The sequence below is a fragment of the Leptonotus elevatus genome, chromosome 5, assembly GCF_054856555.1.
Source record: "Leptonotus elevatus isolate MCC_2025b chromosome 5, RoL_Lele_1.0, whole genome shotgun sequence".
NCBI classification, from domain to species: domain Eukaryota; kingdom Metazoa; phylum Chordata; class Actinopteri; order Syngnathiformes; family Syngnathidae; genus Leptonotus; species Leptonotus elevatus.
This window is the reverse complement of record NC_141243.1, coordinates 303051-326103: the sequence shown is the minus strand read 5'-3', so window position 1 is coordinate 326103 and position 23053 is coordinate 303051. Positions and strand designations below refer to the sequence as shown.

General features: G+C 49.6%; 3 protein-coding genes across 19 annotated transcripts; 2 read left to right on the top strand and 1 right to left on the bottom strand.

The window, feature by feature from the left end:
• The first annotated feature begins 35 nt into the window (after positions 1–35).
• ak8 (adenylate kinase 8) lies at positions 36–10849 on the top strand. 12 transcript variants are annotated; one of them, XM_086075544.1, is made up of 15 exons: positions 36–481; positions 1342–1525; positions 2539–2623; positions 2712–2761; positions 2834–2944; positions 3006–3074; positions 4547–4628; positions 4716–4787; positions 4850–5068; positions 5618–5740; positions 5811–5900; positions 6102–6243; positions 7307–7381; positions 8834–8936; positions 9020–10849. In XM_086075544.1, exons 2-15 carry the CDS (start codon positions 1418–1420, stop codon positions 9125–9127), a joined length of 1437 nt encoding a protein of 478 aa, XP_085931670.1. In that variant the 5' UTR covers positions 36–481; positions 1342–1417; the 3' UTR covers positions 9128–10849. The 12 variants fall into 12 exon arrangements, 10 of the variants coding, with proteins under 10 accessions (XP_085931670.1, XP_085931669.1, XP_085931666.1 ...); XM_086075543.1 differs by having other exon boundaries at positions 36–497; positions 1385–1525; XM_086075540.1 differs by having other exon boundaries at positions 36–497.
• A 107-nt stretch (positions 10850–10956) lies between these two features.
• tti2 (TELO2 interacting protein 2) lies at positions 10957–18482 on the top strand. 3 transcript variants are annotated; one of them, XM_086075547.1, is made up of 9 exons: positions 10958–11097; positions 12116–12535; positions 13548–13720; positions 13794–13998; positions 14073–14165; positions 14225–14427; positions 15227–15370; positions 16190–16349; positions 16645–18479. In XM_086075547.1, the coding sequence occupies exons 2-9, from the start codon at positions 12122–12124 to the stop codon at positions 16747–16749; spliced, it is 1497 nt and encodes a 498-aa protein (XP_085931673.1). In that variant the 5' UTR covers positions 10958–11097; positions 12116–12121; the 3' UTR covers positions 16750–18479. The 3 variants fall into 3 exon arrangements, with proteins under 3 accessions (XP_085931675.1, XP_085931673.1, XP_085931674.1); XM_086075548.1 differs by having other exon boundaries at positions 10996–11097; positions 12099–12535; positions 16645–18480; XM_086075549.1 differs by lacking the exon at positions 15227–15370 and having other exon boundaries at positions 10957–11097; positions 16645–18482.
• On the bottom strand, positions 15943–23000 carry LOC147173130 (uncharacterized). 4 transcript variants are annotated; one of them, XM_086075553.1, is made up of 9 exons: positions 22697–23000; positions 22061–22163; positions 19816–19904; positions 19502–19603; positions 19339–19434; positions 18955–19268; positions 18758–18881; positions 18641–18693; positions 15943–18309 (listed from the first exon to the last, which is right to left on the bottom strand). In XM_086075553.1, the coding sequence occupies exons 2-9, from the start codon at positions 22152–22154 to the stop codon at positions 18150–18152; spliced, it is 1032 nt and encodes a 343-aa protein (XP_085931679.1). In that variant the 5' UTR covers positions 22155–22163; positions 22697–23000; the 3' UTR covers positions 15943–18149. The 4 variants fall into 4 exon arrangements, with proteins under 4 accessions (XP_085931679.1, XP_085931678.1, XP_085931676.1 ...); XM_086075552.1 differs by having other exon boundaries at positions 22061–22178; positions 22697–22998; XM_086075550.1 differs by having other exon boundaries at positions 22061–22567; positions 22697–22994.
• Positions 23001–23053: the final 53 nt, after the last annotated feature.

Sequence of the window (23053 nt, the reverse complement as noted above, 5' to 3'; positions counted from 1 at the left end):
CTATCCCAGCTGGCTTGGGGCAGTAGACGGGGTACGCCCTCAACGGGTCGCCAGCCAATCGCAGGGCACACACAGACTAACAACCACCCACTCACAATCACACCTATGGACAATTTGGAGAGTTCAATGAACCTGCCACGCAAGCACGGGGAGAACATGCAAACTCCAGCCGGGAAGGCCGAAGCCCGGACTCAAACTCGCGTCCTCTGCACTGGGAGGCAGACGTGCTAACCAGCTAACCATTTGTATACATAGATACACATATGTGTGTGTATATGTATTTATGTGGGCGTTACCTCAACTGCCTCGTCACTCAATATGACGTAAGATCTATGATAATATGCAGCCATTTTCTTTTCCCGCAAACTTCGTCGTCAACTTCGTGTGAGCGCGTCTGATAGTGACGTCATGACGGCGTTGCCGGGACAACGAGGACGCCGTCCCACAACGGCAGAAAGCGCAAGAGGACTTTTGTTAGCAGGTCAAATCTGCGCGGGGTAAAACATTTCCATTTGACGAATTTGTTTCCAGTTTGTTTGGCGTCTTCAGTACTTTGGACGAGCGTCTGCTAGCTGGCCAAGCCGAAGCAACTTTAAGCTTCACTCCAGTCATTTGTATTTGATTTTTGTCAATTGCGTCGACTAAATGTCTCATTTTGTGTCACGTTACGACTATAAAAAGATCACCTCTCTGACAGTCTAGGCGGGCAGATTCCCAAGAACGAACAAAAGAAAGAAAGAAAGCGGATAAACGGAGAAGAAGAATCAAGCTAGCAGGCCAGCTAGCGCGGGACAAGAAAAGTGTGCGTGCGCGTGCGTGTGTAACTCACTTTATTGGTACTTTTACGGTCACGGAGACAATGAAAAGCGGTGCAACATCCGGGTGATTGCGCATTTCCGCAAAGTCATTTTCCACATCGACTTGAAACTCTTTCGACCTCAAAATGGAAAAAAAAAATCTTGGAAAACGTTTCATTTCATTGCGTCGTTTTGTAGCCCATTCTCGACAGTAATTTCTCATTTTTATTGTTTTATTTTGGCGAGAATGGGCAACAAGAAATGAAACATTTTAAATTGTAAATATATATATATATATTAATTGGTTGTTTATAATGATATTTTTTCTGTTTTAATTGAATTTTTGTTCATTTTTTTGAATATTTGTATGACTTTTTCTAAAACAAACAAAGAGAAAAACTAATTATTCCACAAATTAGATTTTTTTTAATAATATATATAAAAGTTAAAAATGTCAACAAACAAACAAAACTTTCTTCCCCAAATGATCCATGACAGTTTTTTCTTCTTTTTTTCTATCTATTCATATAAATGCATACACAAGTTGACCATCCATCAATCAAACGAGCGCAACGTTTGTTTCGAAGTGCGACATCCTCCGGAGCTTCTTGCTGGTCCCGATGACGAACAAGGCGAAGGTGATGACGGAGGAGAGCGTTCAGCCGCTGCGGGTTCCGCCTCAGATGTCCATCTATGCCGACCAGCACAACATCATACACCTGGTCCAGGTGAGACGCTGCAAATGTTCGCTCGTCACACCGCACTGAGATCCACTTTTTGCGGTGACATTCAAGCAACACTTGAAAGAGAATTGCCTATTTTTCAACCTTAGTTTCAAACCTTCACGCGTGCATGTAGAACACAACTCATATTGAAAAAGATACAAAAAGTCATGAGCAAGGAGACCTTCCCGTTCCCAGATAAAGACAACTGAAAACATTAGCATGGGGAGCTAGCGTGCTAACCTGACGGAAGTGAAGCATTGTGGGACTTGACGAGCCTGACCACGTGGTCACATTAATGCCACGTCACCGTTTGTTCCATTTCATGACAAACAACGAACAAGGAAGGAGAGACATTTGTCTTTTCAAGTTGGAAATAGTTTTGATTTCTTTCATATGCACTCGTGTTCATTTTATCCGCCATTTTGAAATGCTGTCTCAGTTTTAGCCCACTTTAAATCACGCTTGTTAGTTTTTGTCATAGTTAGTCAACCGTATCCTGTTTTTATTGAGTCCATTTTTAGTCAATTATAAATCAAACATTTTATTCATCTTGTTTTAGTCAACAAAAAGTGTCAACGTTTTAGTCAGGACAATCATTTTATCCCTGTATTTATTTTTGTCAGCAGATGTTGAACATTTCGGATCTAAAACGATTTCACGTGAATTTTGTTCCCCTCTTTTTGATGAAAAACAACTCGACACAAGTACAGAATGTCAGCAAGTGGCTACCATGGCTACATGCTATGAGCTAGCAAGTTAGCCACCAAGTTAGCGGTCAGATTAACATTCGGCTCGTCTTTGTTCATGAACTAAAATGTCCATCGATTTTTGTCTCGAGGGCTTTAGTCCAGTTTTCGTTGGGTGAACAATTACTTTGTAGTTTTCGTTAACAAAATGAACACCAATACGCGCATCAATGAAAACAGCAGGGGCCCTAAAATGGAACCCTGTGGAACGCCCTGGCACAACGGGCAACAGTTTCCGCATGAGCGGGTCGTGGTGTTGAAATGTTTCAGAGTATGGTGTCCAGCCTGGCCGTGGACCAGCCCCAAGACCCCATCTCGTACCTTCTGCTTCTGCTGCAGGACAGCAGCGTGCACGGTCAGTCTCCTCCACGCACGCGCGTCAACACGCACGCACCTTTGAGCAGCAGATGACACCTTCCTTCCTTCCTGTGCGTGTGCGTCAGTTCCCAGGGTGGTCCTGATGGGTCCTCCCGCCGTGGGCAAAACCACGCTGGTGAGTCGCTCGCTCGCTCGCTCGCTCGCGCCGTCCGGCCGGTCACGTGACGCGACCTCCCGCGCGTTTCAGGCCGGGAGGCTGTGCGCCGAGCTGGGAGCCGTTCACGTCACCATGGAAACGCTCCTGGACGAGCAGTCGGCGCTGGGCGAGCAGGCGCGCCGACTGGCGCTGGAGCAGCAGGTATGTGCGCGCGCGCCGCGTGCCAACGCGCGCCAACTGCCGAGTTTGTCTGCTTGCTCAGGAGGTGCCCGACCATCTTCTGGTGGATTTGATTCAAGGGAGGCTCAAGCGCTCCGACTGCTTCAACACGGTACGAGCGGGCACGCACGCACGCACGCACGCACGCACGAGCACGCCGCGCTTCCAAACCTTTTCATTCCAGTTTGTTTTCAATTCACTTTGTTTTCCTTTATTGTCAATTTGTTCACGAGTCCATTGGAATTTCACTTCCTTGGATCTGCAAAGCACTTCCAAAAAAGACAAAACTCTGTCGTTCCAAGTAAAAAAACATTTTTGAATAAAAATCGTTGACTTGGAACGACTTTGAGTGCCTCCGTTTTCTCTTTTTGGGAAATATTTGGTTTGATTTGACTTTTTATTAGTTGTTGTTTTTTTAAAATTATGATTTGTTGAGTGCAAGGCCAGTCATGTATTTGACTTGAGCCATCGATGCAAATTTGAAGGTGACGCCATATTTGGCGTCATTGCATAAAATGTCTGCAAGAAGAATCGTCTTCCGAAAGCGACCGCTGCATCCAAAAAAGAAGAACTCGCTTGTTGAAAAACATTTCACAGCCTTCCAACAATGGCAATCTTGTGGAAAGTTTGTTAACTCATTGACTGGCGGCCATTTTCACTGAAGCAACCCCCCTCGCTCCCAGCTGTTTTTAATGGATTTGGACTGGTTTTGCAAGGCTTACACAACATTGTGTTGCATCGCTATCAAAACATGGAAGCTACCAAAAGAAAGACGAGAATCTCTTCTTTCATCAGGAAAAAAAAAGGATTTGTAACTCTTTCCGTTTTGTAGCAATTAACATTAGCATGTCGCTAAGTCTCATCAATATTCGCATTCCTGGTGAAAACACTGGCAAAAAGAGCTTGTTGCAACACGGCTGAGCTCTTATACTCTGCTGCCGCCTGCTGGACGGTGCACGGAAAGGGCGAAGCTCAAATTGAGCGAAGGGTCACAGTGCCCCCCAATGGTCACAAAACAGTACAGCAGAAAGTCAACGGAGAGGGACTGGACGCTATTTTGGAAAAGCAATGTCGCGTTTTTGTTTGCCTGCATGTGGAACCCAAGCCCGGACGGACTTTTGTTTGATTGCGAGTTGTTCGACTTCCGTTGGATTCTTCAAACCCGACTCAAGTTGAGCTTCCCTCTGAACCCGATGCGCTGAAATACACGATTACGGCTGAAGCGGACATTCGAACCGCCGAGCGTCCGTCGGCCTCAGCGTGCGCGCGGGCCCACGCACCAACACCACCAACGCTTGCAGAATACATTTGGAATGACATTTTTAATGTTTTATTATTTATATTTGATCTATATTTATTATTACATATTATGATATCATAATATCAGTTATTATTTATAATAATATGTTTTATTATTCTATTTATTATTTATTATTTATATCTGGTTCATTTGAGGTGCAGTCAATTTGACTTAAGAGTATTAAAGTAGTGAAACATTTTGACAAAAGAAAAATCTCAAGGCTTGAGGACGGATTTCCGATCTTGATGAACGTTTCCAACCGGATGCGGTTTTTCGCCTTTCAGGGTTGGGTCCTGGACGGCCTCCCCCAAACTCGGCTGCAGGCTCGCAGTCTCCAGCAGGGCGGCGTCATCCCCAAACACGTCGGTAGGTTTGCACGCTTGTTTTTGCCGCCACCTTTGCGCGAGTGACGCGGCGCTCGCTCGCCCGCCCGTCTGTCCGTCCGTCCGTCAGTTCTGCTGGACGCCGGCGAAGACGTTCTCCTGGAGCGCCACCGCGGCAGGCTGCTGGACCCGCTCACCGGAGGTACGGCAGACGCCGGCGAGCGCCGCCCGCCGCAAAAAGCTGACGCGACTTCCTGCGCTCAGACGTGTACCACGAGACGTTCGCGCGGCCGTGCGAGGAGGCGGTGGCGGCGCGCTGCGCCGCCGACAAGCGGCCCTCCGCCGCCGCCGCCGCCGGCGACGCCGCTCTGAGGGCCGACCTGCAGCGTTACCGCTGCAAGGTCACGGGGATGACCTCCGCCTACCGACACATCCTCAAGACGGTGGACGCCGACCAGCCGCCGACCGACGTCTACCAGCAAGGTTGGATTTGCGTTCCGGACGTTTCACAAATCTATTTTTAGCCACAAGGTAACAAGTCAAGACCTTCGCTGAACCAAATGAAAACCCATTGCGGTCAAGAACTCTTTTGCAAGCGACCTGACCGAAAGGTCAACAGCGCACGTCGTTAAAGCGACACGTTCAACACAAATGGGACGTCTTCAAATAAAGTGCATGAATAACAAATCGTCAGCAGACGCTGACGAGGGGTCTCGCACCGTTTATCAGTCAACGTGGATCTAAAGGCTCCGAGAGCTCCGCCTCCGTCGCTAACCACCTCCGTCGCTAACCACCATTGTCGCTAACGATGCTAACCACCTCCATCGCTAACCACTTCCGTGCAGGCTTGTGGGGACATTTTGGTGGTCCCCATCAGTCCAAACCTCTTTTTGAGGGTCAAAACCTTTCGGTTGGGGTTCGGCAGCCACCTGTGATGGGTTCGGGTCTTGGAAATGCAAGATGTCAATGCGATGTCCCCACTAGAAATGTAAACCCAGCACGTGTGTGTGCGTGTGTGTTTTTTGTTTTTAGCGGTGGCGTTCTTGCGGACTCGCCGTTGTTCCCGAACTCCCCGAGTTCTCCTGTTGGGTCCGCCGGGCTCAGGCAAGAGACTTCAAGCCAAGATGCTGGCAGACAAATACAAGATGGTGGACGGTACGCACGCACGCACACGCGCACAAACACGCACGCACGCTCGCGCTGTCATGTCTTGTCGGCGTGTTAGTGTGTTGCAGCGACCTCCTTTGTTGGGCCGAAGCCGACCCGTCTTCGGTGGGAGAAGAAGTGCGAACGTACCTGCAGCACAATCGGACAGGTGGGCGGAGCTTGCTCACGTCAGCGAGGGCCGACGTCGGCTTTTGGGTTCCGTCGGCGGCTCGCATGTCGGCAAAGTCTCGTAGCTCGATGCTAACCAATCATGTGAAACATCGTAGACCGGCGAATGGAAATGAGCTTAATTGCGGCGCCAATGACAACGTGGCACACGCAAGCGTCAACACGGTGTGCGTGTGCGCAGTTCCAGAGAGCGTGACCTTGAAAGTCTTTGAAGAGCGTCTGGAGCGCGCGGACTGCAGCCAGCGAGGTTGGATCCTTCACCACCTGCCGTGCGACCTCCAGCACGCCAAACATCTCGCCGACTCTCTCAACGCGCCCAACAGGTTACGCACGCACGCACAGGGGGGGGGGGGGGTGCAATCGGGGCGCTGCGGCAGAGGGGGCGCCAAAGCCATGGGAGGAAAATGATTTGGAGCACGTGAAATGATGAAATAACGAAAGGCACGTCAGGGATGAGGCGCCCCTCTCCTCCTTTACTCCTTACGCTGGTCCTCTCTCCCTCGGTAGCCCATTTTCCATGTCTCCCTCAGCCAACACAGGTCAAATGATCAGCTCATCAGCAAGCTCCGGACAAGCCTGATAACGATCCTCACCTGTGGTGACTGAGGGACACGCGGAAACCCGGCTGGATGGGGGTGCCCGGGGACCAGGTTTGAGTCCAAACTCTTCTTCAAATCTCATCATTCCATGTTTTCACGACAGAACACGTGTTGCGCTCCGGCTGCTGCTGTCATTGCTGCAAATATCTTTTTTTGTTTTTTATGAAAGGTACAGTGTGTAGAATTAAGCGCCATCTAGTGGTGAACTCATAGAATATAACGAGCGCAATTGGAAGAATGCGCTACGACTGCAAAATTCTTCTCCTTCCAGAATCCTTAGGCGGGAAGAATGCAGCCAAACATGTCCGCTTCCTGGAAGGTTAAGCGCCACCTGTGTAATATAATTGGCGATGACATGAACATTTTGATGATCAATGAACATTGAAAATAGAAAAGTACGACTCAATTTCCCTCGAAACTGATCAACGACTGTAATATTACTGGCATCGGGCCAACACCTAATAAGGTAAATGGTCGGTCTTTTGGGGGGGGGGGGGGGGCTATCATGTGACTGCATACCCCTCAGAAAGTAGGTAGTTGCACCCCTGCACGCGCTCGCTCGCTCGCACGCACGCACGCGCGCACGCTCGCACGCACGCACGCGCGCACGCACGCTCGCACGCACGCACGCACGCTCGCACGCACGCACGCACGCTCGCACGCTCGCTCGCGCGCACGCACGCTCGCACGCTCGCTCGCACGCACGCTCGCTCGCACGCACGCACGCACGCTCGCACGCACGCTCGCACGCACGCACGCACGCTCTCATGTTGCTTGTCTGCGGCAGGGTTTTCTTCTTGGAGTTGACCGACGACGTTTGCCTCCAAAGAACGGCGATCAAGCACGGCCTTGCTGATCCCAGGTCAGTTCGCGCGTCATAAACGTTGGCCACGTTGGCACCGGCCGGTCCAAGTCAACCCGACGGCGGGAAATGACGCGTTCCGTCAGTCGGAATTGGAAAGGACAATTTCAAACCTTCATTTCCAATGGAAAAAACTCTTAAAATAAAAAAAAGCCATCCAACAAAAGAAATTGTTCAAAATGCACATGAATGAGCTACGATTGATTGAAGTCGTGATTGACCGATACGTTTTTTTCGAGGCCGATAATTGATTTTTAGTAGTCAAGGAGACCAAAAAGCGATATTTGTTTGCAGTTAAAGAGAAAATATTGGTGTAAAAAATAACTTTTTCTATTCATTTTAAACTTGTAAAGAATTGACGGATTTGTTTACAAATGATAACAAACATTTTTAATTTGCATGTTTTACGCTAATAACATAATTTCCTAATTTTATTGTTATTATATAAAAGAAAATTGTTTTTAGATTTTCTTTTTTTTCCCTTTTTATTTCATTAAAAAGTTTTTATTTTTTAAAGTGTAGGGAGTTCCTAATGTCAAGATGATTTTTAATCAAGTGCAAATCGAGCCCTAAATGAAAAGCGACAATTGCATGCGAATGTCGTCATTTGGGTTTTCGTCAGGGTTCGTTCGTAAAAGCTGTCAAAAGATCTTCGCAGACGGTGAAAAGTAAAAAGTAAAAAGTTTGACAAATCCTGATTTAAAAACCCAAATTCACGACATGAGCAAGTATTCGCCCCACAGTGAATTTCATGCCAGCTTTTATCGGCCTTCAGATTCGTAAAAAGGCCCATGCCCATATTTGGCAAATGCCAAATATCGACTTATTGCACTTTAAGACGGTGATGTCAATGTTTGCTTTAAATCATTTCACCAGTTCCTGCGTCTGCAAAATGTAATTTAGAATTTCATGTTTGTGGCCTTTTTATCACGTCCTTGATATTTCAGAAGAATTGGTTTCGTAATCAATATCGGATTCAGTCAAAGCGAATCGAATCGAATGGGGAATAAAATCCAAACGGCTGGAATCGATTGAGGAAATTAGAATCGATACTCAGCCCGAGTGACATTTATGGAGGAACTTTTCATATCTTTGTCGAATGAAAATTCAACTGCATGACTAAAGTGACCAGCAGAGGGCGCTGCAACTGCACAAACGCAATCCAGCCTGCCCTTTTCAACACGCGTGTTGCTTTCAATATCGTCACGTGACCGCAACGGTTGTCACGTGTGTCCTTACGAACAGATCGTTATCAAGTCGACTCATAATGATGATGATGATGATGATGATGATGATGATGATGACGTCATGAATGTTTGTGAGCTCATTCTGCACGTCATGCTGACTGATGCGGATTTGTGCAAAAAGACCCGCCCCCCAAAAACAATCAATTCCTCCACGGTATGTCGAGTTTGTTGTCTGCGTGCTCATGTGATGTCACTTCCTGTTCAGCGTGCAGGCGGCGATGCCCGGCGACCTCCGCGAGTGTGACGACAACACGCGCGCTGTGGCACACGCGCTCGGTGTGTACAGGACGCACACCGCTGGCCTGCAGGTACGCACGCGCGCAAGTGATCGATCAATTGATCGATGGATGCGTTCAATCGTGACATCAAGCTGGCACGTGCGCGTGTGTAGTGTGTGTTTCCAGATGGCGTGCACGTGGATGCGGATCAGGACTCTCAGTGTGTGTTTGAGGCTTTGGACAAACAACTCACCATACAAACACACACGCATGAACACTGACGCGCGCGCGCACGCACACGCGTGCGCACACGCGTGCGTCATTGCTTGATCGATTGAATTTGAAAAAAACTTTTCCAAAGATTGCAAACTTGTTGCATTCAAGTGGAGCTCAACTTGTTTGTTTTTGTGGTCTTGACAATTGATTGCGTGTGTGACATCATCAATAATCACGAGCAATCCATCCATCCATTTTCTCAACCACTTTTTATTCCTCACAAGCGGCAACACAAAATCTTCGCACCAGAATGTTCCAGAATATTGATCGACGTATCAATATTGATTGTCGTATCCGATCAATAAATTGTTGAATATGTGTTTGTGCATTCATTCGTCAAGCAGAAAGCGGGATTCAAACTTCTATTTGTGATGTGAACAAACGGCAGAAGTGAATGTGATGATGATGATGATGATGATGATGATGATGATGATGATGATGATTGCAAAATCCTCCAAAAATGGCGTGAAAGAAAAAAGAAGAAAAAGCTGACGTGCTCGTCATTGAAGACTTTTGCTCGTCCCTTTAGGAACGTTACGGAAGATTCGCTTTCTTTCTTTCTATTCGCTTGACATCGCTCGGCAGAAAGTCGGCCGCCGTTCCGCGTCACGCAATGCGTTGCCACGTAAATCACAATGGCGACTCGTGTGCATCTGTTTCGCAAATGTTTTTATGCTCGCAAGACGTTTGCAAATTTATTTTGGACAATAACTTTTGTCATTTTCAGCTTTCCTTACCAAATGTTTTTGGGGGATTTTTGAACTATGACAATTCGTTTGAAAAATAATATTTGATTCATCTTTTAATTTATCTTGCTAAGTTTTAAATGTGTCAAGTCGAAACCGATTTTTTTCTGTTTTCTCCTTCCAAAAATAAGAAGGCTATCAAGACTTTCATTTTGTGTTGTCATTTGAATGTTTTTAATATTTCTTCGTTGAAGACCCCTGGCCTTTTTTTCCTTTTTTCCCTTTTTTTCCTTTTCCTTTACTGTTATTGTGACTTTGTTTCATGTTTGCTTAATGTTTGCCATGTTCGGCTTTTGATTTCAATGAGTTAAATAAAGCAATTTAAAAAAGTAAATAACAATGGCGGCATAGCTCCAAATAAAGTGTCTACAAAATGCATTCAACTGGAAATGATGTTTGAAAATGAGTCTCGTCGTTGTGTTAGCAACAAGAACATAAATTATAGAGAGCCAACTTTTCGAGACAAAACCTCTTTCAGGCAAGTCACTTTTGAAGACGCAAGCAATTTCACCCGATGGTCAACAAGTTGACTCTCAAGTGAACGTCTTCGTCTCGCTTTGCAGCTTTGCGGCCTTGTTTTTGTCTTCCTGCTCGCTTCGGCCACCGAACGTGCAAATGTCAGAAGCAACTTTGTCCGATTGTGTCCGCTGCAAGTGACAAGATGATTTGCAAAGCTCGCATGACTTTGATTCAACTTTTCACAGACAAGAAGAAGAAAAAGGCGACGAGCGTGTCCTGTCGCGTCGCTTTCGATTTTCATCCTCCAACCAGCGACTCGAGACTCGAACTTCCAGTTGAATTTCGTGTATTTGTATTGATTCCATTTCTTGAATGTATTTCATGTATTTCTTCTTTTCTTTTTTAACTTCCCGTTTTATTTTATTATGACAGTGTTTGCCGATCTGAAGATTCATCTCTTATCTATCCATCTGTCCGTCCGTCATCTTGTGTCTTAATAAAAGTCATGAAATCGGTGCCCAAGTTTGTCAAAAGCACTTGAGCTTCATTTGAAAACACGGCTGAGCAGTTTTCCCAAATTGAAAGCTGCCCCAAAAGGCGCTACTTTGCTTCTCGGAACTTTTGTGACGGACATGCTTTTGTTTCCGGGGGGAAATCTTAGGCAGACGAACGCACCCAAAGCGGAAGTGTCCGCGCTTCCCTTTTGTTTCTTCTTTTCTGTTCTCGCCTTCATCGAAAAATGTTGACCTCCTCCTTCATCATGTAAAAAGGTGAGCAGGACACAAATGTACTTCGCCAGCACGCGTTTGTGATCACGTGGTGTGCTCAAAGAGGCACATTTTAAAAGCAACTTTTATTTCTGTGCTTTGTTTATGATGTGAAAACTTTTTTTCTTTTTCTTACGTTCGTATTTATAATGATAGAATAAAAAGATGTCTAATTCAGTTTGGCTATGAAGCGTTTTAATATGTACTAAATCTCTCTCTCTCTCTCTCTCTCTCTCTCCACACACACACACATGTAAATAATAATGAAAAAAAGAGTAATTCACCAAAAGAAAGAATGGAAAAAAAGTATACAGTGTAAACTGGTGACCAATCTAATTTGTCAATTGATTTGTAAAATGATATTTGAAAAAAATAATTCTATATTGTTTAAAAAATGTGATCGTTAGATAATAATAATAATAATATGAAATTATTTGATTATTATTAGAGCTGTCAAATGCTATTTTTTTTTTAAATCAGATTAATCCCATCTTGGAATTTTGATCTCAATGAAACGTTATTTAAAAAGTGTGCTACCTTTAACGTAACCATCTGCTGTAAGCTAAAGAAACATCTGCGCTCAAAATTAATTTGGTGATTAATCTGTGTTATTACATGATTAACGCGATATTTTTGTGTGATGAATTAGATAACGGCAACGCTTTAACTTTGACAACGCTAATTATTATATGAAAGTAAATCAGTTTACATTGCATTCAAATGTAATGTAAGGAAATTAATAGATAAATGCTGTCAGTAAACATAAACTAGTGTTTCCCCCACCATGTAAACACTTGGGCGGGTCACCCACGTAAATTGGCCACCACCCAAGAAGTTTTCAAGAAAATGTATTACAAATATATTTAAAAAGAAAAAAAAACGTGTCACTGACTTGTGGATCGTGAGGCTCGAGGGGACGTAGTAACGGGACTGAGACCCCCCCCCCCCCCCCCCCCTCAAGTCTATTTTCAAATCTGTAGCAGTATTATCAAGTCAAAGCAAAGTGTTGTTTCTGTGCCAGGCGGCCATGACGGACGTTTCACACTTCCTTGACGAGCTCCAGCTGGATGGCGATGACGAGCAGCCCCTCCCCCCTCTGCCCTGGCCGCCCGTAGCGGCGCTTCTGCCCGAGCTGCGGCGCCGCCTGCTGGCCCGAGCCCCGGACCCGAGCCTCCCGGCGGAGCGGGCGGGCCGGCTCTTCCGAGCGGCCCGCCCCCATTGGCTGCTGGGCTCCCGGCAGGAGGCGGCCTACGTCTCGGTGGTCCGCGCTCTGATCGGTCGCGCCGCCCTTCCGCCGCGTGAGCGCTCGGTGGCCGGCGTGGCCGCCGCCCTGCGAGCCCTGCTGGCCAAGCTGCGGGCGGCGGGCCCGGAGCGGCGCGCCAGGGCCGTGACGCTGGCCGTGGCGCCGCATGTGTGTGTGTTCGCCGTCACGCACACACAGGTAAGCGCAAACGCACGTAGGAAAATGGACACGTCACAAATAGCGAACGAAAGCCATAAAAAAAGCATTCTTGGCTTTTATGACATTTCATAGCATTTTATTTCCATCGTTTGTAAAAATGCAACAAGTCAGCAGTTTCGGGTCATAAATGTAAGAACATATTTGTGAAGAGGAAATAACCCAAATGGAGGCAAGCTCACCTGAATTGCAGGTGAGCTTGCATTTCATTCAACGAATGGATTATTTTAATGATGATTATTTGCAGTCCTAAAACCTTACGAGAAATGTGCGGGTTCGGCTTTTTGTGAACCTTCGAGTTAGGTCGAAAACCATTCGGAGCTTTGGCGCGTCAGCGAAAGCAACATATGGGACACCTAGTGGACGAAAGAAGTCAATGCAAGCTACGTCATTGACGTTTTCATTTGCGCTGTTGCTGGCGTTGAACCTTCAGCCCACGTTCCAAAAGAAAACAATCCGCCGAAGAGCAAGATTTTGCATTCCAAGAAAATGCTGTCAATTCTGATCGAGTTATTTCACTGGAAAATCTCATTTGTGGAGAAATTGCTGAATGAAAAAAAGGTGCAAATTGTTTGGAATGGCATTAAAAGCCGAACACGTTCAAGTCGCAAAGGTTCCAAAAAGGGGAGAAATTGTTGACAAAAGGCAAAAATGAGAGTTTTTGCGGGGACTTTCGTGGTGAGAGGTTTGAATTTCTTTGAATCTGAAAATGTTGGAGGAGAAAAGCACGACAAAAAGTCATTTGGGAAGATTTCAACGGTGCAAATGTTGACATTTTGTGCGCAATGCTGACAAAATCCTTCCCAATGTGAGTTGCTGAAGGGTTTCAAATTTCAAATGTTGAGGTGAAAAACGGAATGAGGAAAATGGAAGCCATGTTGGCGTGAATACTTTGAAGTTGGAATGCTGAGAACGGGTCGAGAAATGTGCAAGTTGGAGCCCACCCAAAAAAACGTGAATGTCGCGTGAAGGCTTCCAAAAACCTTCCTTGCAGGACGGCGCGGGTACGAGCCCGGCGTGGACGCCAGCGTCCGGCGGTCTGCAGTCGCAGTTGCTGGCGGCGGGAGGCTGGCGAGACTCCGCCCACATGCTGACGGGAGGCGGGCCCGAGGAGCAGCCGGGCATCCTGGAGGCGGTCCTGGACGTCCTGCGGCCTGACCTCGGCAGGTGAGCGCGCCCGCCCGACCTCGCCTCGGACCTCCACCAAAGCCTTTCTGCCGTGCGTGCGTGCGCCTTTCAGGGAGGCGCGGCAGCGGTGCGAGCAGGCGGAGCAGGCGGACTCGGCGGACTCGGCCTTCTCGTGGACGCTCCTGCAGGTGCGGCGCCCCTTCCTGGCCCCTTTGTTGCCCCGCCTCCTGGGCCCCGCCCTCCTCCTCTGCGACCACCACGAGGCGCACAAGTGCATGCTGGGAATCCGATGCCTGCAGCACATTGTCAACAACACGGTCAGCGCGTAGGACGCACACGCACGCGTGACGCAAACATGAAGCGCTTTGACGCCTGCATTTTGCGTGTTTAGGCTGCCAGCGAGTTGCGTGCGTTGAAGCGGGCCGAGGTGATGTACGAGGCGCTGTCCAAACGTCTGCGCGGCTCCGACGCCGACGTGGTCCAGGTAAGGCGCACGCACGTCGCCGCGGCAACGCGCCTCACCGATGCGCCGGCTGTCCGTAGCTGGCGTTGGCTTGCATGTTGGACCTGCTGGCCGTTTTGGAAAGCCCGCCCTCGGCGGCCGCGCCCCCGCCGGCGGCCGCGCCTTTCCCGGTCCCGCGTCGTCACGACGACGTGCTGCGTCTGCTCCTCGTCCGCATGGAGGCTGAACACAAGGTGGCGCTCAGGAGAGTCTACGCGCAGGCGCTGCCGGCCTACCTGCAAAGGTGTGTGTGCGCGTGTGTGTGTGTGTGTGCGCGTGCGTGTGTTACACAATCAGGACTTTGAGTGAAGAAAACCCCAAACAAGCGATCCAATCTAAGTTCGCCCGACGACCCACGAATGGCGTCAAACCTTCAAGTAATTGTTGACGCCCACCGAACGAGCTTTCAAGTGGGGGTCAGGGTTCAAACACAACGGGCCTGTCGGGGGGGTCACTGGAGTGTGGCCCGTGAAGACTGTCAGGTCCAGTCAAGCCAGAACATTTTGGCACTTTTGCAGCTGCTGCTCTTTTCTGCTCTTTTCGAGGCGATACGCTAAATAAATGCTTTGCGATGCTGTAAGAGTAAATATGCGATAACTTATGGACATTTCTTCCAGCAAAGACGGAACAGCAGCTGCATTTTTTTTCTACGCGGATGAAATGTTATTGCTGGTTTTGTCCACCGGGTGGCGCCCTGACGACCACGTTCCGAAACGCGTCTGTGACTTTGACGCAAACATTTTGCGCTCGTTTCTCTTTGGAAACGTCCAATTTCGATCGAGAGCGACTCCACAATTCAAATGCCGGAAATTGATCATTACGCGATCGTAAATCATTCCGACATCTTCCTAATAATCTGGCGGGAAACGCAGCTAAAACGGAGCTCGTTAACGACGGCGGTTTTCTTTTGCCGATTGATCAACCGTGTCATTGATCAGGTGGCAAAAATGCCGATCGCGATCCGATGTGTGTGAAGTCGCGCGTGCGTGCGACGACGCGGCCGATGTCAATATGTGCCTTTTCCCGCCCGTGTGTGTGTTGAGGATGGGCGTGCGCGCGTGTCGCCACCTGGCTCGTCTGAGTCGCGTTGTTCCCGCCTACCTGGAGGTCAGCGACGCCCCCGAAGAGTTGACCAGGATGTGGACGCTGCGAGCCCTGCAGCAAATGTTGACGGGGGCGTGGCCACGGTAAGGTCATCGTCTCGTACACGCGCTCACATTTCGCCGACTTCCCACAAATCTCATTTCAGCTTCTTTTCGTTGATGCGACTTCATTTCACGTCCGCGCCGCGCACATATATACGTATATATTAGGCGCTATTATATATGCATAATACTGCTTCTATATTCGAGCCGTCAACTTTATTTATAAAGCACTTTAAAACAACCCTCGTTGCGTACAAAGTTCTGAATATGGAATCGAAATCAGTCGAGCAATAAAAGCAACTGAAAAGAAAATGACACAAAATGACAAAGACGACAAAAAACAAGTTTTTAAAATTTGAGGATCGATTTACATTTAACGAAAGATGTAGGACTGGACAGCCCGCGCGCGCCGTTGAAGCCATCGGGCGGCCATCTTGCTCCTCCCATCTCGCTGCCTAAACTACACGGTACACGTCCAGACGAGACAAATGCAGCTCGCAGGCTGTTCGTGTTCGGCCCGTTTGTGCCCGAATGGTCACTTTTTTTTAACAAGTACAAAAAATAAAGACTTGAATGAACTGAAGTGGACGCTATGTGCTGCTTTGAAGACCCCCTTTTCTTTTTCTTTTTTTGCTCAGTTCCATAGACCCCAATATTAGATTCGGCACAGACATCTTTTGTTGAATTACAGTTAAAATTCTTTAATAACAAAATATATACAAGTTTCCTCCTGTAAAGTTGTCAAATGTCACTCAAAGGCGCGTGAAACATTGAATCCCATTTTTGTTGTGGTAATTTCCTGCCACTAGTCGACATTAGTGTTTCATGTTGGACATCAGTAACTGCCCGCATCTGTTGCAGGTTAGCATATAGCGTTAGCATGTGGCTGCCGTGCCTGCTGCGCCTGCTGGTGGACGTGTGGTCCGAGCCGCGCCCCTGCCCCGACGTCGCCCGCCAGCTGAGCCGCCGGGTCGCGCGCTGCCTCGGCCTGCTGGACGCTGCCGCCCACCACCGCCTGCAGGTGGCGCCACCGCACGTCTGTCTGTCTTTGCTTAGGATTCATGTGTGTGCGTGTTTCATTTGACACAACTTGTGAGTGCATAACGACACAACACGTGTGTGTGTTGAGCGCTACACAAAATTGTGTGTCTATTGCTACACCATTAGTGCGTGTGTTTCAAAGCACAGAAGTAATGTGTGTGTTTGGACATGTAACACTACACAACTATAATGTGCGTTTTTAATTTGACACAACAGGTGAGTGCGTGTATCACGTGATACTAACATTTGTGTGTGTGTGTGTGTGTGTGTGTCAGCATGCGCTTGAGCAGGTGGACGCGAGCTGTTGCGCCCCCGAAGTTGTGAGTTTGCTAGCAACAGTAACCACGGTGACCGAGAAGAGCCCATCCCATTGGACATGAGCCGTTGTCATGACGACAGCGTGCACTTCCGTCTCCGGCTTTCAAAATAAATTTGTCATGATGTGGCAGTCAAAAGGGCAAGTTTGCGTTGAGCGCCGCCGCTTCCTTGTCAGCGCTGCCGCCGCCGCCGCCGCCGCCGTGGCATGTGGCTGCCGTCCGAGCGGCAACACAGAAGAAAAGCAGAAGAAAAAGAGCGGCAAAAAGTTCAGACAAAGCCTCCAAAAAAGAACACAAAATTGGGATTCAAATTGTTCCAACTTGAAACTCTTCAGTTTCCAAATAAAACATCAAAACATTTTTTTGACCCATTCAAACAAGTCCACTTGATTTATTTTGACATTTTCAGCAAAATAAGTTCCGACTTTGCCTCGCTTCACTTCTTTTTCATGTGACGTTCACAAGCTGAGCCGTGATTGGCCGTGACCTGATGATGTCATTTTCAATCCACAGCAAGTTTCCAAATGCATTTGAGCAGATCGTGTCCATTTCAGTGAACGAAAGCAGGACCGTGGACCGCACGACCCACGATGAGCTCCCAGCCATGTGAACGATAATCATTCGGAGTCTCCCGAAAGTGATCGGTATTCTAATTACGTGATCATTTGCAGCATGTTTATTCATAAGATGATTGCGCTGCCGTTAACGCTGTTATTTCCAATTCTGCGTGGGAGACACGACAGAAGGGGGCGTGTCCGTCGACAGTTTTGTCAGTTTGTCCATTTTTTTTTAAGTTTCTTGTCAATCGTCAGCAAAATGGCCGTCCGTCATTGGACTTCCGCCGACATTGATGGAATGCCCCCCTCTGCTGATTCCTGCTGAAAAGGACTCGTGTCTCTTCCAGCTCGAAATTTTGTTCAGCACAATTTTTTTACTCAGAATTTCAAAATAATTGTTTTCTCTCCATTTTCAAACTTTTCCAACTTTAAACGACTCAGCACGACCACAATTGATCTGGTTTGCTTTTTTCTCTCCTTTCCACACTTTTCTGAGAACGACCTTTTTGTTTCACATTTTCAAAATAAAAGCCATTGTTTATTTCCCTCCTCTAATTTCCAGTTTATAACCGATTCAAAACAGCAATGTGTCTTCCAGAAGACGATCACTGTGGAAAAAAGAGATTTCTCAGCTTACATTTGTACAAAACTGATATCTTTTCCCATCCATCTTTTAATTTTGTTTTTCACATCCATCTTTAGCGATGAGTTCACCAGGCTGACCTTTCGTTCCCTCCCCAGATTTCCGACTGAATTCAAGGTCGCTGCATTACGTTAATCAATTCATCCGCTTCTTAACCACTTTGACTGTGTTTTGTTGTTGTGGCCGCCATTTTGTCATGCCAAAATGTGTCCACAAATTTGCCGCTGGCTCCGAATAATTCTGGCCTTGCACCGCCGGTACTGTCAATATATTTGATTGACGCTCGTGCGCAGCCGCGTGGACAGCGGTGCGAGTTCTCGGGACTCCGCCTCTCTCCCCCTTAGCACCGCCTCCACTGGCCTCAGCCGCTGATGCTCCACCCTTGTCCTTTTTCCAAGCTCCGCCTCCTCATCCTGCAGGACTCTGATGTGTTTGAAAGGGTTCAAAATGAGGACACACAAAAAAAGTCTGAAATAAGATCCTGAAAAATATTTCAGTGAAAAAAAAGTCTCCATTTAAAATCACATTTAAAGGCTGTTAATATCTATTTTTAAACATGCTTAATAAGCTGCAACATAAAGTGAACAAATAAGAATGAAAACAGTGTTTAGAAAAAGGGTTCAATAAAAATTTGATTATATTGCTTTTTTTTTTTTTTTTGTTATATTGTGCAGCTCTCGTGTAAAATAGTGTTAAAAATGTGTTGTTTGTTGTAAAAAGAGAAGAAAGGAAATGTTTGCTTGCATTTATTGACCTGAGGCGCACTTCCATCCGCTTGAGGTTGGTGGCGCTGTGTTGGGACGCGGCCTGAAAGACAAACAAGACTTTGACTTGTTGTCCTGTCCTGTCCTGTCCTGTCCTGCGTGTTCACCTGGTTGCTATGGAAACGCTGGCGCGCGTGCACCAATCGCCGGTCGGCCTCGCGAAGTTCCGCTCGTCTCTTGTGGAGGGTTCGCTCCACGCACGCCACCTCCGCACACAAATGCAACACACTCCTACACACACACACACAAATACACACACAGACTGACACGCACGCATGCTTGCATACGTTTGCGTACGCGTTACCTGTTGGCGAGGTGTGGCGCTTTGCCGCTGGCGCCCCGCGACGGACAGCGAGCCCCGCCCCCTGCAGACGTCCCACCGCTGAGGGCGCGTGGCGATGCCCGAGATTCCAGCCGGACGCCGCGCTCGCCGTAGCGGGCGGCCTCATCTTCGCGTTGGCGATATCGGTTCACGTCTTCCTCCGGTTGCGTTGCGCGCTGGCGGTCCTTGGCAGATTTTTGTCCAAGTTGGCGGTGTGGGCTCACGCCATCCTCCAGTTGGGCTCGGCGGTCGCGGTCCAGCTGCTGCGGGTTTTGCTCCGCGCCGCTTCTGCTCCGCTGGGTTTGAAATCATGTGACCTCATCAACACGCAGGAAGTGACACGCTGGCCTTTCCATGCGCTCTCACCCGTCTCAGCTCCCTCAGCTCCGCCTCCAGCCCCGCCTTCTGGCTTTTCAGCAACCGGGCCTCCGTCCGAAGCGCCGCCTGCTGGAGCGCCGCCTCCTAACGAACGCGTGCCATCAAACATGAAAACGATGGCGTAAATTAGGTAGGTGGGGTCAAAGGTCACCTGAGCGTGAGCGCGGGCCTCGTCCTCCAGCCTCCTGCGGTGTCTCTCGGCGTCCTCCAGGTGGCGCTGAAGACTTTCATTCTCAGCCTGCAGGTGGGCCACCTGAAAGGAGAGCGAGCGGAACGTGACGACATGCTAATGACGCTGGCGAACGTGTGCTTTGCATCAATATGTTGCCGTTTCAATATCGAATGTTGAAATGTCTTCTGTGACCGTTTAACGCTCAAATGCAGATGAGCGTGACCAATTGGTCGCCTGCTTGGGTCCCTGAGCCCCGCCCGGATTTGCCATTTTGGAATTTGGGGAAGTGGCACCTGGAGACAAAGTCCTCCAAGATACTCCTCAAGTCCAGCGAGGATTCCCTCCAAGTCCTTCTGCAGGAGATCCTTGGCCAAAATCTGCCCTGAAGGCCACACGACAAGAGACGTGCTCATGAGGAGGACGAGGAGGAGGAGGACGAGGAGGACGAGGACGAGGACGAGGAGGAGGAGGAGGACGAAGAGGAGGACGATGAGGAGGACGAGGAGGAGGACGAGGACGAGGACTAAGACGATGACGAGGACTAAGACGAGGACTAAGACGAGGACGAGGTGTGGCGCTTTGCCGCTGGCGCCCCGCGACGGACAGCGAGCCCCGCCCCCTACAGACGTCCCACCGCTGAGGGCGCGTGGCGCGGCCCGAGATTCCAGCCGGACGACGAGGACGAGGAGGAGGACGAGGAGAAGGACGAAGAGGAGGACGATGAGGAGAACGAGGAGGAGGACGAGGACGAGGACTAAAACGAGGACGAGGACGAAGAGGAGGACGATGAGGAGGACGAGGTGTGGCGCTTTGCCGCTGGCGCCCCGCGACGGACAGCGAGCCCCGCCCCCTGCAGACGTCCCACCGCTGAGGGCGCGTGGCGCGGCCCGAGATTCCAGCCGGACGACGAGGACGAGGAGGAGGACGAGGAGGAGGACGAAGAGGAGGACGAGGACGAAGAGGAGGACGATGAGGAGGACGAGGACTAAGACGAGGACGAGGACTAAGACGAGGAGGAGGAGGAGGAGGAGGAGGACGAGGAGGAGGAGGAGGAGAAGGAGGAGAAGGACGAGCACGAGCACGAGGAGGAGGACGAGGAGGAGGAGGAGGACGAGGACGAGGACGAGGACGAGGTGTGGCGCTTTGCCGCTGGCGCCCCGCGACGGACAGCGAGCCCCGCCCCCTGCAGACGTCCCACCGCTGAGGGCGCGTGGCGCGGCCCGAGATTCCAGCCGGACGACGAGGACGAGGAGAAGGACGAAGAGGAGGACGATGAGGAGAACGAGGAGGAGGACGAGGACGAGGACTAAAACGAGGATGAGGACGAGGACGAAGAGGAGGACGATGAGGAGGACGAGGACTAAGACGAGGACGAGGACGAGGACGAGTTTGCCGCTGGCGCCCCGCGACGGACAGCGAGCCCCGCCCCCTACAGACGTCCCACCGCTGAGGGCGCGTGGCGCGGCCCGAGATTCCAGCCGGACGACGAGGAGGAGGACGAAGAGGAGGACGATGAGGAGAACGAGGAGGAGGACGAGGACGAGGACTAAAACGAGGACGAGGACGAGGACTAAAACGAGGACGAGGACGAGGACGAAGAGGAGGACGATGAGGAGGACGAGGACTAAGACGAGGACGAGTACGAGGACGAGTTTGCCGCTGGCGCCCCGCGACGGACAGCGAGCCCCGCCCCCTGCAGACGTCCCACCGCTGAGGGCGCGTGGCGCGGCCCGAGATTCCAGCCGGACGACGAGGACGAGGACGAGGAGAAGGACGAAGAGGAGGACGATGAGGAGAACGAGGAGGAGGACGAGGACGAGGACTAAAACGAGGACGAGGACTTAAACGAGGACGAGAACGAGGACTAAAACGAGGACGAGGACGATGAGGAGGACGAGGACGAGGACAAAGAGGAGGACGATGAGGAGGACGAGGTGTGGCGCTTTGCCGCTGGCGCCCCGCGACGGACAGCGAGCCCCGCCCCCTGAAGACGTCCCACCGCTGAGGGCGCGTGGCGCGGCCCGAGATTCCAGCCGGACGACGAGGACGAGGAGGAGGACGAGGAGGAGGACGAAGAGGAGGACGATGAGGAGGACGAGGAGGAGTAGGAGGAGAAGGAGGAGAAGGACGAGCACGAGGAGGAGGAGGAGGAGGACGAGGAGGAGGAGGAGGACGAGGAGGAGGAGGACGAGGAGGAGGACTAGGACTAGGACTAGGACTAGGACTAAGACGAGGACTAGAACGAGGACGAGGACGAGGAGGAGGACGAGGACGAGGACGAGGAGGAGGAGGAGGAGGACGAGGAGGAGGAGGAGGAGGAGGACGAGGACGAGGACGAGGAGGAGGAGGAGGAGGAGGAGGAGGACTAGGACTAGGACTAGGACTAGGACTAGGACGAGGACGAGAACGAGGACGAGGACGAGGACGAGGACGAGGACGAGGACGAGGACCAGGACGAGGACGAGGACGAGGACGAGGACCAGGACGAGGACGAGGAGGACGAGGACGAGTGGGCGACTGGTCGACGCTTGCGCTCACCGTCTGTCAGCTGCCGCTCCAACTCTTGGATCTCTCGCGTCTCCGCGGCGACGCGTGACAGGAAGTCATCAAGGCGAGCGTCCAAGTCCAGCATCTCCTCGCACTAAAGATGGACGCTCTTCTTCATCACCATCATCATCATCAGCAGCAGCAGCCAAAGAAGGTTTCATTTCACATCAACAGGGAAAGTTGAGCGCATACAATTCATGACACGATTTTCTTTTGGAGACCCAATTGGACCGAGACGCGTTCTGGATGCTTTCTCCCCACTTCGTGAAGAATATTTTGTGTTTTATTGACAATAGCAAAAGCTTATGTCAAAATGGCGATCATACTCGTTCAACAACAACTCTTGTGTTAATGGCTTTATTAGTTTCTTTTTGCATCTTGTCGACTTGTGTCCGGCTTGTTCCGCTTGGACGGCGAGCGGCCGCGAAAGAGCGCCACCAAGTGTTACGTCTGCTTCTTGTAAAGACTTAAAAGCGAATTTCCAAAAGCTTTGTCTTGCTGCCGAAGTTGAATAACGCGTAGAATGAAAGAAGACGAGCGCCCGAGTAAGAAACACACGCAGACAAGTCAACGTTTCAAGCAGTTGCCGTGTTTAAAGTTGACGTTTAACACGCTTGACTTGCCAACCTGTGCTTGTTCGCCAGCTTCGGCGCTTCTCAACCCTTCAAGAACATTTTCTGTTGTTTTTGGACACGACTTTGGAGTCCACGGCACACACGGTCGGCTAGTTAGCTTAGCTTAGCTTAGCTTAGTTGACGACACAGCTTGACCCGCGCATACTTCCTTTCCAAATGCTTTCATTTCCTCACAAGCTCTTCACAATAACAGCCGCGCATCGTATAGACTGGCCCGACGCTTTTATGTTGAAAGGTCACACAGGCAGTTTGCGTCTCACGAGCGGAGATAAATAAATCAACTGTGCGTAAATGAAACCTAATTGACATCAAAGTTGAATACAAATTCGACCGAAATGATTTTTTTTAA

What these genes read in the sequence shown, in the direction of transcription:
- ak8 (XM_086075536.1), top strand. Translation starts at nt 1,249, where the DNA reads ATGTCAACAAACAAACAAAACTTTCTTCCCCAAATGATCCATGACAGT. An exon ending in GCTCCGACTGCTTCAACACG is followed by an intron (nt 3,075 to 4,546) that starts GTACGAGCGGGC and finishes TTCGCCTTTCAG; the next exon opens with GGTTGGGTCCTGGACGGCCT. An exon ending in CGTCATCCCCAAACACGTCG is followed by an intron (nt 4,629 to 4,715) that starts GTAGGTTTGCAC and finishes TCCGTCCGTCAG; the next exon opens with TTCTGCTGGACGCCGGCGAA.
- tti2 (XM_086075548.1), top strand. Translation starts at nt 12,122, where the DNA reads ATGACGGACGTTTCACACTTCCTTGACGAGCTCCAGCTGGATGGCGAT. An exon ending in TCGCCGTCACGCACACACAG is followed by an intron (nt 12,536 to 13,547) that starts GTAAGCGCAAAC and finishes CCTTCCTTGCAG; the next exon opens with GACGGCGCGGGTACGAGCCC. An exon ending in TTGACGGGGGCGTGGCCACG is followed by an intron (nt 15,371 to 16,189) that starts GTAAGGTCATCG and finishes CATCTGTTGCAG; the next exon opens with GTTAGCATATAGCGTTAGCA.
- LOC147173130 (XM_086075553.1), bottom strand. Translation starts at nt 22,154, where the DNA reads ATGCTGGACTTGGACGCTCGCCTTGATGACTTCCTGTCACGCGTCGCC. An exon ending in AGCGTTTCCATAGCAACCAG is followed by an intron (nt 18,694 to 18,757) that starts GTGAACACGCAG and finishes TTTGTCTTTCAG; the next exon opens with GCCGCGTCCCAACACAGCGC. An exon ending in CGGATGGAAGTGCGCCTCAG is followed by an intron (nt 18,310 to 18,640) that starts GTCAATAAATGC and finishes CAAACACATCAG; the next exon opens with AGTCCTGCAGGATGAGGAGG.